Source organism: Marmota flaviventris, chromosome 2 (genome assembly GCF_047511675.1).
Source record: "Marmota flaviventris isolate mMarFla1 chromosome 2, mMarFla1.hap1, whole genome shotgun sequence".
Lineage (NCBI taxonomy): Eukaryota > Metazoa > Chordata > Mammalia > Rodentia > Sciuridae > Marmota > Marmota flaviventris.
Genome location: NC_092499.1, coordinates 132,870,673 through 132,883,541, shown reverse-complemented (window position 1 = coordinate 132,883,541; position 12,869 = coordinate 132,870,673). Strand labels below are relative to the sequence as shown.

General features: G+C 39.3%; 1 protein-coding gene across 1 annotated transcript in view; it reads right to left on the bottom strand.

Moving 5' to 3' along the window:
- Positions 1-4,587: 4,587 nt before the first annotated feature.
- Abhd17c (abhydrolase domain containing 17C, depalmitoylase) overlaps positions 4,588-12,869 on the bottom strand; it is a 54,353-nt gene continuing 46,071 nt past the window's right edge. Inside the window, exons 2-3 of the mRNA XM_027919801.2 lie at positions 11,194-11,373; positions 4,588-6,042 (exon numbers count right to left, since the gene is read on the bottom strand). Of these exons, the coding sequence (XP_027775602.2) occupies positions 5,823-6,042; positions 11,194-11,373 (400 nt within the window). The 3' untranslated portion in view covers positions 4,588-5,822. The remainder of the gene's footprint in view (positions 6,043-11,193; positions 11,374-12,869) is intronic.

Sequence of the window (12,869 nt, the reverse complement as noted above, 5' to 3'; positions counted from 1 at the left end):
CCTGAGGGATTCTGGACAGGAGACAACATCTTTGCCTGTTTGGAAGCCTTGGGCCCATCTCCACCCACACACAGATGGAGCCAGACACGGATGGCTATGAACAAGCCAAGACCCATCAATGGTAAACCATTTAACAGCAGAGTGATGATTAAGTAACAATGTAACAAGGGCGCTGACAGGGTAAACTGTCTTACTCTGGAGTTTCCAAAGTGTTTTCTGTTTTGTTCTAAACCTAGATTTTGGCCATCAATTTAATTAGTGGGTCCAAAACCCCATCTCTTGCAAGACATTTCTATCTATAGAATTGCATCTGATCCTCTCTTTATTGTGTGGTAGGTATTGTACCATTTTAGAGATAAGGAACCGGCCAAGACCAGTTAAAAGATTTGCCTAAGGTCACATGGTTACTGTGGCACAGAACTACCAGCCAAACCTACTGCCTCAGAATCCTGGACCCCTCCCTCTGTCTAGTCCTCTCTGGACTTGTAAATGTTTCTGCATTCAACCCTGCTATATCTAGGCACCTCCTTCTCATTCACAGAGTCTCCTCCTAATACAGAGTCCTGGCAAAAGTCTATCTCTTCCTGGGCTCGTTGCAAGGTAAACTCAGGCTCCTTAACCTCTCTGTAGCCTGTACTCAGTTCTCAGAATCTGAAAATATTGGTTTTAAAAGAGTCTGCAAATACTCTCTAACTCTGTTCTTAATTTTTCAGAATAATGATAACTTCTGCTGAAACAGTGGATCTTGTTCCCAGAAAAATGCCCATAGATGTCCAAAATATGACATGCAATTTCAAAGTGATCATAGATACCAGGACTCCTATTAAGAATTGCAGATCAAGGCCAGGTGCAATGGCTCACGCCTATAATCCCAGCAGCTTGGGAGGCTGAGGCAGGAGGATCACGAGTTCAAAGTCAGCCTCAGCAAAAGCAAGGTGCTAAGCAACTTAGTGAGACCCTGTCTCTAAATAAAATTCAAAATAGGGCTGGGGATGTGGCTCAGTGGTTAAGCACCCCTGGGCTCAATCCCTGATATCAAAAAAAAAAAAAAAGTATCACAGAAAAAGGGCCGCACAGTGGTGCACCCCTGAAATTCTAGCTACTTGGCAGGCTGAGACAGAAGGATCGCAAGTTCAAGGACTGTCTGGAGGAACTTAGGGTGATCCTGTCTCAAAACCAAAAATAAAAAGCACTGGGGATGAAGCTCAGTGATTGAATTCAATCCCCGGTACCAAAAACAAACAAACAAGAACTGCTGATGGAGTATGAAGCTCCTCAAATACCCAGCCTTTGCAATTCTAGTTACACACACAAAAGAACTGAAAGCAAGGACTACAACAAATATTTGTACTCACAAGTGCACAGCAGCCTTATTCACAATAACCAAAAGGTGGAAACAACTCTAATATGCATCAGTGGATTAATGGATAAAGAAAATGTGGTCTATATATACAATGGAAAATCATTCAGCCTTAAAGCAGAACAGAATCCTGTCACATACTACAAGAATGAACCTTGAGGACAATATGCTAAGTGAAAGAAACCACTCATAAAAGGACAAATACTGCACTTACATGAGGTCCCTAGAGTGATTAATTCACAGATGTAGAAAGGAGAAAGGTAATTGCCAAGGGCTAGGGTGAGGGGAGCAGGGAGAGTTATTGTTTAATGGATACAGAGTTTCAGTTTGGGATGATGAAAAGATTCTGGAGATGGATGGTTGGAGATGGTTGCTCAACAACAGGAATGTACTTAATGTCACGGGACTGCAAACCTAAAAGAAGTTGTAAAGGCAACTTTTACTTATAATATATATAAAACACCACACAGAAAAAAGAATTGCAGATGAAATGGACCCCTTACTTCACACTCGATTCTGAGGCCCAACCAGGATCACAGGGCCTGGGCTGAAAAGGAAACACGGCCAAGTCCAGGCCAGTCCTTCTTTCCCATAGCTGCTTGCCTGGCTCTCTGCCACAGTACCTATTTAGTTAGGTGAGCTCTGGGCAAGATGTGGAAAATAAATACATTAAGTATCCAAGAATGATCTAACACATCATGTACAAGACATGTACTGGGAAAAAAAAAATAAAGGCTATTGTAAATGGTACATTCTCTTTATTATAATTATTTAATTTTTTTTTTTTTGGTTGGTGGTGCTAGGGATTGAACCCAAAGCCTTGTACATGCTAGACACGTGCTCTCCCACTGAGCTACACACTACTAGCCTGGATTTGAAATTTTTTTTGATTAATGACTGATCCATATTTGTATTATTTTGCTTAATCACAGAGTAATGATCAGGAGAATGAAGATAATATGGTCACAATATCCTGCTCAAACATTATTTCTAGGCCTTCTAAAAGTATTTATGGTATGGTAGCTCACACCTGTAATCCCAGCGGCTAGGGAGGCTGAGGCAGGAGGATTGAGTTCAAAGCCAGCCTCAGCAACTTAGCGAGGCGCTAAGCTACTCAGTAAGACTCTCTCTCTAAATAAAATGCAAAAAAAAAAAAAAAAAAAGGGCTGGGGATGTGGCTCAGTGTTAAGTGCTCCTGAATTCAATCCCCAGTATCAAAAAAAAAAAAAAAAAAAGTATTTATGAAAGTATTTTTTACAAGTATAGAACATGATTTCATATTAGAAATAATATACCTTCTCTATACTCAAAGAGGATTTCATGCTGCCATTGTTTTCTCCTTTTTGACTAAACAGAAAGAAATTCTAAGAGGAAGAAAGTTCCTCACTTCCTAAAAACCAAGTATGAATCTATTCTAGGTCTAGATAGAACACAGCTCTGGAAGGAGCCTGCTGTTCCGAGAGGCTGCTTCTTTGGAGTCCCCTAAGGCTCTTTTCCTAGGTTCCAGTTACCACACAGGCCTCCTTGGAGGAAAGCCATTCCTGTGTCACAACCCTGAGTTCTGGGAAAGCATGAGCTGGTTCAAATGGATGTAACCATGCAATGAAGTGAAAAGCCTCTGCCACCCTTTCTTTCGTTGTCAACTGTATAGTTTCTCATTATCATTTTTGAAATGAAAAAAAAAAAAAAAAAACGGTTACAGAAGAATCAAAGCACTAACTCACAAATAGGATCAGAATCAGGGCTTTGAAATCCTGGGTTAGTTGCTCTCTTGCCCCAAAGAGGCTTCTTTCCTGACTAGAAGTCTCAGACTTCTGAGACAAGCATCACCTCTGGAGCTTTGATGATTCCCCCTCCGGGAAGGAAAGCTGTTCCCATCCTTCTAAGGCTCCACCTCACAGGTACCAATTTTGGACCAGGAAGCAGCCTCCACACGTGTACACATATTCAGATGTGCACCCTCCTATTCTCGCACCTTCTTCTATACACTATTTCCTTTTTTGGTATTGGGGATTGAACCTAGGTATGCTTTACCACTGAGTTACATCTTCGGCCCTTATTACTTTTTTGAGACAGGGTCTCACTAAGTTGCTCAGGTTGACCTTGAACTTTTGGTCCTCCTGCCTCCTCCACAGTAGCTGGGATTACAGTCATTTCTTCTTAATTCACACTCAGGGAAGGGTGTTCTAAGAGTTGAAACTAGCATCCCTCAGTGGTTCTTTTCCTGGTCACGTGGTCACAGGGCTGAAAAGAACCTGTGGAATAGCCCTGTCTCAGACTTTCCAAAGAAACCAGCACTTTGCTCCCACCTAGCTGGGTCATAGTGAGACTCTTTTCCTGTTTTGTAGATCAAATCCACTGCATATTCTACTTGTCTGCACTTTACCTGTTTTATAATCTTGGTCGCTTCCAAAAAGTGGAGCTAGAGTTTCTTGCTTCCACTGGAGGGTGGGCTCTGCATAAGCTGCAGGCTTCTAAATCGAGAAACATGCTGCAGCACTTAATGGTGACCTTTCCCCTCTAGTATTGCAGCAGACCCCAGAAGCCCACTGCAAATTTCTTCTTTCTGGGTTTTTGACTCCCAAATTCAAAGAATCAAATCCACAGACCAGGATGAGTAGGTGTAAGAACATAATTTATTCAAATGTAAATAGAAACAGAACTTCGATAGGGCAAGAGAGAATCCAAGAGGAATTGCTGCTGGAGTGTGCTAGTCTAGGGGTTTATATAGCACTTAGGTGAACACTGTTGGTCCGAATTTATGCTAATTTTGAAAAAGGCTGCGGCCTGTGCTTGCTGCCTGCATAGGCTGTCATTCCAAAGCTCCAGGACAAGGGCTTGGCTTTATAAGGTCTTTTTATTTCTTTATTTGTAATTATTATTTGCAGTAGTATGGATTGAACCCAGAGGCATTCTGCCACTGAGCCACATCCCCAGCACCATCTTCTTCCCACTGTTTTGTCAAGATAGGGACTTGTTAAGTTGCTACGGCTGGCCCTTGAACTCAAGATCCTCTTGTCTCAGCTCCCTGAGTTGCTGGAATTACCAGCAAGTGCCACTATGCCTGGGCATCTAAGGCGTTTTATAGAGGAAAAAGCATATAGCTTGAGAAAGACAGTGATGTAGCCCATCAATTTCTTCTCAAACGAAGACAAAATGCTTTCTTACTATTTTCTTTGATGAAGAGAGAAAGGAAAAAACTGCACAAGCCTACGCATTCTGATCCATGCATCCTTTATTCCATTACCAACCACTGTGCTGCATCCAAGCAACAGTACACAAACTGGCAATCAACCGCAATCCAGTTGTACAACAATCTGAGGCTTACAGTACATTTAAGGCTTTTAAATTTGAAAAGAAAATAAAAATAAAACAAAGGACCCCCAAACCCAAACCCCCAACCAATACAAGTAGTGTAGCAATTTTAAGCATCTTCTATTTCTGATGCTCATTTGGCGCAAATCCAGTGTCAAAACCCAAATAACTCCTAAACTAAAAAGATTATTAGTTTAGTGAAATTTTAATTACATAAATTCTTCAAAGCATAAACTTGGAATTTTTGTCTTGGAAATGTTATAAAAATTTTTAATAGCAAAACATAGGAATAAAAACATACTAACAAAATGTATTCAATCATTTACATTACAAACAAGGAATTTGCAGTTTGTTGTTGTAGCCTGACAAAAGAAAACTACCCATTAAGAATCTATGCACAATGTAATTGCAAATATGTACAGTACTTTAAAAAAGCCTATTAGGAGGACTTTACAGAAGGAAAGTCAGCTAGGCTCTTTGATAGACCAACCAGACAATCAAAATATTAAAACTCTGTTGGCTAGTAATAAATTTACACTTAAAAAAACCCCCAGTTTCCTTTTGCTTAAGAATTTTCCAGTTATATTTATATTGTTACAGTTGATGAAGCTGCCCGTGATAGTTCCAGTAAATCACCCTTCAACTCATGTGTTTGGGAAAAGATCAGCACATTAACAAAAATTAATAAAAGGATTGCCACCACAGTGGTTTTCCAGTTACACCATCACAGCTTCACAAATGGGTAAATCCAGTGGCTGAGAAAGATCCACATATCAAATGTTGAGCACATTGGGGAAGAGAGGGCCAAGGCCTGCATCAATGAATGAGAAATGATGGGCAAGGGCATGAAACAGATGAGAGCACACTTTATACAGCACTAGAAAAGGTTCCCCACACTCAGCTCTCATTCCCATTCCTGTAGGTAACGAAGCTGGGAATCACGGCTGCGCAGTTTAACGTGTTGTGGGAATTGAGTAGAACAACCTCTTAATACAAAAGACTGAGGTCTGTTCACCTCTTTGATCAGAGTACCCTAAAGGTGGGCACTTCTTTGTGGTTATGGGCCAGTTAGCTATCCAGTTAAAGCATGTGCAAAACAGAGGACTCTTCTGTTCACAGTAAATGAGGTAAGATCGCGTTGTTGTCTTCAGGAATTAGGAAGTTCGTGAGATATAAACTGTTTTAGTCTTTCCAGGTATTGTGCATAAAGCTCTATGTCATTATGCCCAGCTCCCTCTACCCAGAGAGGCTCCACAGCTCGGGGGCAGCGCTCATACATCGCCAGGCCGTGGGAGAAGTCGATGACCTCATCTTCTGTACCATGAATGACCAACACAGGAGATGTGACTTTAGATATCTTGTCAATGCTGCAAAACAGAGGGAAAGGGAGAAATGGGCTCCTTTTAGTTATGCTCACGTCACCAAAGATGAGGAAGTTAACAATGGGTTTTTTTTTTTCAATTAAAGACTTGGTTTTTTTTTTAAGCGCAGTCTTATGTTCACAGCAAAAATGAGAGGAAGTTATAAATATTCCCGTGTACCCTCTGGCCCTAGACATGCATGGCCTTCTCCATTAACAACCCTACCAGAGTAATCCAACTCTTACAGTTAATGAACCTACATGGATACACCATGATGATTTGGCTTCCTCTGCCATTTTTCTAGTATTTATTTTTTTCTTTTTTTAATATAACTTCATTTTGGATATACAGGAAAGGTGTAAAGGTAATACAGGGTTTCTACATGTTCTTAATCCACTTCCCATAAGGTTAAAGACATACATTGCCATGGTACATTTGTCAAAACTAAGAAACTAATTTGGATACATTAGCATTAACTAAAAACTTCAGACTTCATGTGAATTTCACTAGTTTTTCTACTAATGTCTCTTTTCTGTTCCAGGATCCAATCAAGAATACCACATTGCATTTAGCTATTGTGTTTTTGTTAAAGTATTTTATTAAAAACAGAACTCCTAAAAGCATCAGACCAACAAACCAGTAACTAATATTTTTGATATATTCATGTTTTCAGAAAGAATTTTAAAAAATAAAAATAAACAGGCCAGCCCTTGACATATCTTGATCCACTGCCTCTCAAGTTCTCAGAAACCATTTTTTAAGAAAACTGATTAACAAGATGCAGAACTGCATTTCATAAAAGCTAAGGTATCAGTTTTCGATAAAAATTATACTATTCAGATTGAAAGCTTAACATGATTTAGATTCGATTTCAAATAACTTCTGAATGTTTATACAAATCAAATGTATTCTCAAAGAATGAATATTTAAGGATCTTCAAAGGAATGTGCTTCGGGCTCTAAAGCATATCTCAAGGAGGGACACGAAGGACTAACAGTGTTTGTTTGGCTAGGAGTCTGGGGGGCTTCTCTAATGCGGGTAACATTCATTTAACCTACAAATGAATCAAGAGCAATGAATCTTTCTCCAGTTTGTTCTCCCACCAAAGACCCTCTTATTTTTATTCTCTTTCCATGTCTGAGCCTAATCAAAGTTATATAAGGATAAAAATTGGTATTATTTGGGGCTGGGGTTGTGGCTCAGTGGTACAACACCTGCCTAGCACGTGTGAGGCACTGGGTTTGTTCCTCAGCACCACATAAAAAATAAATAAATAAATAAAGATATTGTATTCATAAAATATATATATATTAAGAAAAAAAAAAAAAGAATCGGTACTATTTGTGGGAATCTTTTTTAAAAATATTTTTATTTGTGCATTATAATGATATATAATAGTATAGTTCCCTGTGACATATTTATATATGCATATAAGTTGCCCCAATCCATTCCCCAGTACCTCCCCTTCTCTCCCATCCCTTCCACTGATGCCCTTCCTCTACTAGTTTTTCTTCTGTTTATGTAAATATAAATGTACATATATATTTTTTGCACTGGAGATTGAACCTAAAGGGTGCATTACCACTGAGCTACATCCCCAGCCCTTTTTATTTTTTGAAAAAGGGTCTCACTTAGTTGCCCATTCTGGCCTTAAACTTGTGATCATCCTGCCTCAGCCTCTTGAGTCTCTGGTACTACAGGCATGTGCCACAGTGCCTGGCTATCTATATTAAATTATATTTATGATAATGGCTGTATCATCATTATACATAAAGATGGGACGTGATATATTCATACATGCATATTACATAATTGGATCAATTTCATTCCTCAATTTCTTCTGTTTCCTTCTTTTTGATCCTTTACCTCGTCTCTAATCATCTCCTTTCTATTTTCATGAGATCCCATGGAAATTTTGTTAAAAGTAACAGCTAACACTTATTAAACATTTACTATAACAGAGTGTTTTGTACTTTACACACAATCTCATTTAATCCTCAGTGAAACATGATGAAAGAGGAGTGACCAGCTCCAATTTATCAAGGAGGGAACTGAGGCTCAGAGAGCTTATTAAATAACAGGCATGAAGCTGTGGAGATAATTAAAAGTTCGAACATCAAGTACACATTACAAAGGTCTATAAAGAATTGTCACAGTCTTTATTATTAACAACTCATGAAGCTGCCAACCACTTCAAGGTACCCCAGAAATATTGCAAAAGCTCATCAGCTATGTAATTTGCAAAGATCAAAACCTCAGTGGCAGTATTTAATTGTATTATTAGGAATCTTATTTGGAAACCTACTTTCCCCCTTTATGAAATTTAAAAGTGACCTCCTTTAAGAGAGTTTAACTATATTCAATTAAAAAGACATTTACTCAATGGTTTCAGTGGTTACGATGGGCCTAGGACTATGCCCCATGCTGCACTCCTTAGGGGAATCTCTTCTGTCTGAAGAATGTACTGAAGTTTAATGCCATGCTCTTAGCCTAAATGTAAAAGAGATGAAAGGAAAAAAAAAAAAAATACAAAGCCAGGTGTGGTGGTGCATGCCTGTAATCCCAGCAGTTTAGGGGGCTAAGGCAGGAGGATGACAAGTTCAAAGCCAGCCTCAGAAAAAATGAGGTGCTAAGCAACCAACTCAGTGAGACCCAGTCTCAAAATAAAATACAAAATAGGGCTGGAGATGTGACTCAGTGATCGAATGCCCCTGAGTTCAAGCCCCAATACAAGAAAGAGAGAGAGAGAGAGAGAGAGAGACAGAGAGAGAGAGAGAGAAACAAACTTGTGATTGCAAGGATTCTCTTGCCTCAGCCTCTTGAGTAGCTGGATTACAAATGTGTGACACCATATCTGGTTATTTTATTTTTTTAGTTAAATAAACACACACAGTTGGACACAATACCTTTATTTTATTTATTTATTTATCTATTTATTTATTTATTCATTTATATGTGGTGCTGAGGATCAAACCCAGTGCCTCGCACATGAGAGGCGAGCACTCTAACCGTTGAGCCACAACCCCAGCCCTAGTATTTTTTTTTTTAATACCAAAAAGGAAATATGAGAGTATCATCTTTTGAGGAGTGGAACATAAACAGAAATAATTCTGCCACTGGATAGCAGTGGACACTGGAAGAAAATGTTTACCAAATTCAATTAATGATTAAAGTTCATGCAACCATTAGTGGTTTGAAATTTATCATATTAATAATTTATGGCACTGAGTATAAAAAAAAATTGATTCATTTTGTTGTCTCCAATCACCAACCTTAAGTAAGCAAATTACTTAAACTCTAAACTTCAATTTCTTGATCTGCAAAATGAGTACAGTAACTGGATCAACTTCTTAAGGCTGCCATGATGATTGAAGGGAAAAATGAACTTAAAACTCACAGCCCAATGACTGGTAAAACAGAAAAACTCAGTCTAATTTGTTGATTTGTTATTAATCAATAAGTTGCAATTAGTCCTGGCTGCTCTTTAAGGTATAGGCTAATTTAGAAGCCAGGAAAAAAAACTATTCATTATGTTGCCAGGGTAACTCCTGGCACTGCTTTCTATAAACATGCGGAAATATGTGTCTTTTAACAAACTGGTCTCTCATTACTGATTCAGCACAAATAAGGACACATGTGAGACATATATTAGCCCTACTTAGCATTCCTGGCCACACTATTAGAAATCCACTTTCCCATGAAGCTGAGTTTCACTGAGTCCTGGGGTAAACTGCATAGAACTGAAGTTCACACAAGGTGTGAACAGTGGGTTGCTCCTGTGAGACCAGTCTGTGCAGGACATGTTCATGCAGCCAAATAATGCCCACCTACACCCAGTAATAGAAGAATGACAGCAATTAATAGGTAATCAAAGTTCTAAAACTGTATTACTTCTTCGGAGACTGTTCCTATAAAATGGTAGTATGTGTTAGCCAGCTTGCTGTAACAATCTCAGGATGCTTTAACAACATACTGTGAAACAAGTTTAGGGGGCAAATATGTTCTATTAAAAAACAGAAACGGAGGTCTGGGGATATAGCTCAGTTGGTAGAGTGCTTGCCTACTAGATTCAATCCTGGGTTCAATCCCAGCAAAGTCCTGGGTTCAATCCCCAGCACCACCAAAAACAAACAAACAAACAAAAATAGAAATTTTCAAACAGAGGTATTCAAGAACCAATGTGCTCATTGCTTTTGTGTTTGCAGTATATTTTTCCTCCTTCTATCAGTAGGAACTAGAAAATAGCAGGAGTTAGGTTAGCAGTGCTCTGCCACCTCTAAAAGACTGGCAGGGGAGCCCACAGCTCTTGTTCTTATACTTCCCCTGGTAGGTGCACCTCTGCAGGACAATGCCTCCTGCTAAAAATGAGAGAGCAGAGGAAAAAGTGGTAGGTGGTTTGTTCACTTTTACTGTCCCTGAGGACAGTTACCACAAATCAAAACATGGCTTGCAAGTAATCCATTTTATCTTTATTTTGGAATTAAGGATTGAACTCAGGTTCTCATGCATATTAGGCAAGGAAGGGTTCTACCACCGAGCTATATCCCCCAACACTTTTAATTTTATTTTGAGAAAGGGTCTTGCTAAATTGCTGAGGCTGGCCTGATCTTCCTGCCTTAACTTCCTGGGATTATAGGCATATACCACTGCTCCTAACCCAAACTTTTAATTCTATTTACAAAGATTAACCAAGCATGTCACCTTTCCTTTACCTGTACTATGTAACTGGAAAAGCAAGAGAAATTTCAAACTTGAGTTTACTTGTCACTTTATTTGAGTGCCCATCCAAACAACTGCTAATTGTTTCTTCATTCTTTCTGCATGTGGCTTCCTCCAGATGAACAAATGCTGAACTATAAGTTCCTTTGGTGATATGTGGGTGCTATTTTTATTTTATGTGGTACAGCTTTATCTATTAATCCTAGGTATCAGCATATTCAAGGTCCTTATACATCCTCTGGGAAATTTTCATAAATTAGGTAGGCCCTAGAGGATAAAGTCTCTATGGTATATGTGTCATAGTTGCCTCATATCTCCAGCACAGGGCCCAATGTGTGGATATATTTAGTAAATACCTGGAAGTTGCACTGTTAATGGCAATATCAATGTGAGCTTGGGTTGTTGGCCAAGTTCACGATTGTACTAATGTGAGCTCACCTGGGGAACGCATCAAAGCAGTAGGTTTTCCTGGTATCCGGAAAAGCCACACGCAGACCAGACATCAGAGGGGAGTGGAGAATGACAGCAGCACACTCATACCGTGAGGCCAAGTCTACAGTGGGGACAGTCCCAATGCTCTGACCGTAGAGGATAATGTTCTCTGGACTTACGCCATACCTGGGGAAATCAGAGGTGCATTCCATTAGCTAATGCAGGAAGAGAGAGAGGAGATAGTGAGACAGAAATCTTAAACCTGTAAAACTTCCACAGCTACCAGCTTAAAATCATATCATCTAACTTATATGCTTTAGATTAAAATGAACATGAACTTTGAGCTGAGGCTGCAACTCAATGGCAGAGCGCTTGCCTTGCACGTGTGAGGCACAGGGTTTGATCCTCAGCACCACATAAAAATAAACCAACAAAATAAAGGCATGCTGTCCAACTTAAAAAAAAAAAAAAACATGAACTTGATTAAAAAAGAAAAGTTGGAGGCTTTTTTTTTTTTTTTCAGTACTGAGCGACTAAGATTCTGTCTTCTGCAATAGTTTGCAAAAATAACAAACATAACTTGTTTATAGCAGAGATGAAGCCAAGTTCTGCTTGGGCAAAAGATGTGCTTACGTGTACAAAGCAAAAAATAACACAGTGACTTCTGGTGGCAAACCAAACAAAACCAGAGTAATCTGGGGAAAGGTAACTTGTGCCCACGGAAACAGTGGCATGGTTCGGGCCAAATTCTGAAGCAACATTCCTGCTAAGGCCATTGGACACAGAATTCATGTGATGCTGTACCCCTTAAACATTTGAACTAATGGAAAATAAATAAAGATAGATTTTTTTTTTAATGTAACTTTTATCCCCTGGCACATTAACTAAATTAATGCATCAGAAATTTCAGCTTCTACATAGTCATCCTATTTCCTTTTTTTTTTTTTTTTTTGATACCAGGGATTGAACTCAGGGGCACTTAACCACTGAGCCACATTCCCAGCTCTTTTTATTTTTTTTCCTTGAGACAGGGTCTCACTAAGTTTTTTAAGCCCTCACTAAATCTCTGAGCTGCCCTGAAACATAAGGTCCTCCTGCCTCAGTCTCCTGAGACTCCGGGATTACAGGTGTGTACCACCATGCCCGGCTTATTTCCTAATATTCCTTCTTTATATTTCCTTTGATAATTATAAACACACTTTGTTGTTGTTGTTGTTGTTTGGTACTGGGGATTGAACTCAGAGCCACATCCCCAGCCCTATTTTTGTATTTTATTGAGAGTCAGGGTCTCACTGAGTTGCTTAACACCTCGCTTTTGCTGAGGCTGGCTCTGAACTCAAGATTCTCCTGTCTCAGCCTTTTGAGCCACTGGGATTACAGACGTGTTCCACCACACCCGGCAATAAACGCATTTCTGAAGTAAAAATGAAAATAGGCTTGCAAATTATATTAAGAGCTCTGCAGGTGAAGTTTTAATGATATGAAGGGTCTGAGTATCAGAAAAAGGTTTATTGAGGCAAAATTAATTTGAAGACAACTGTATTTCTTTATTCTCTTCTCAATAGCTAAACCTTTCCAAGTCTTTCAACCCATCAGCGGTCCCTGAATTCATTCTCTTCAATTTTCAGTTGGGTAAAGGCCTGTGTAGAATACAGACTACAGCTCCCAGCCTTCTTTGCAGC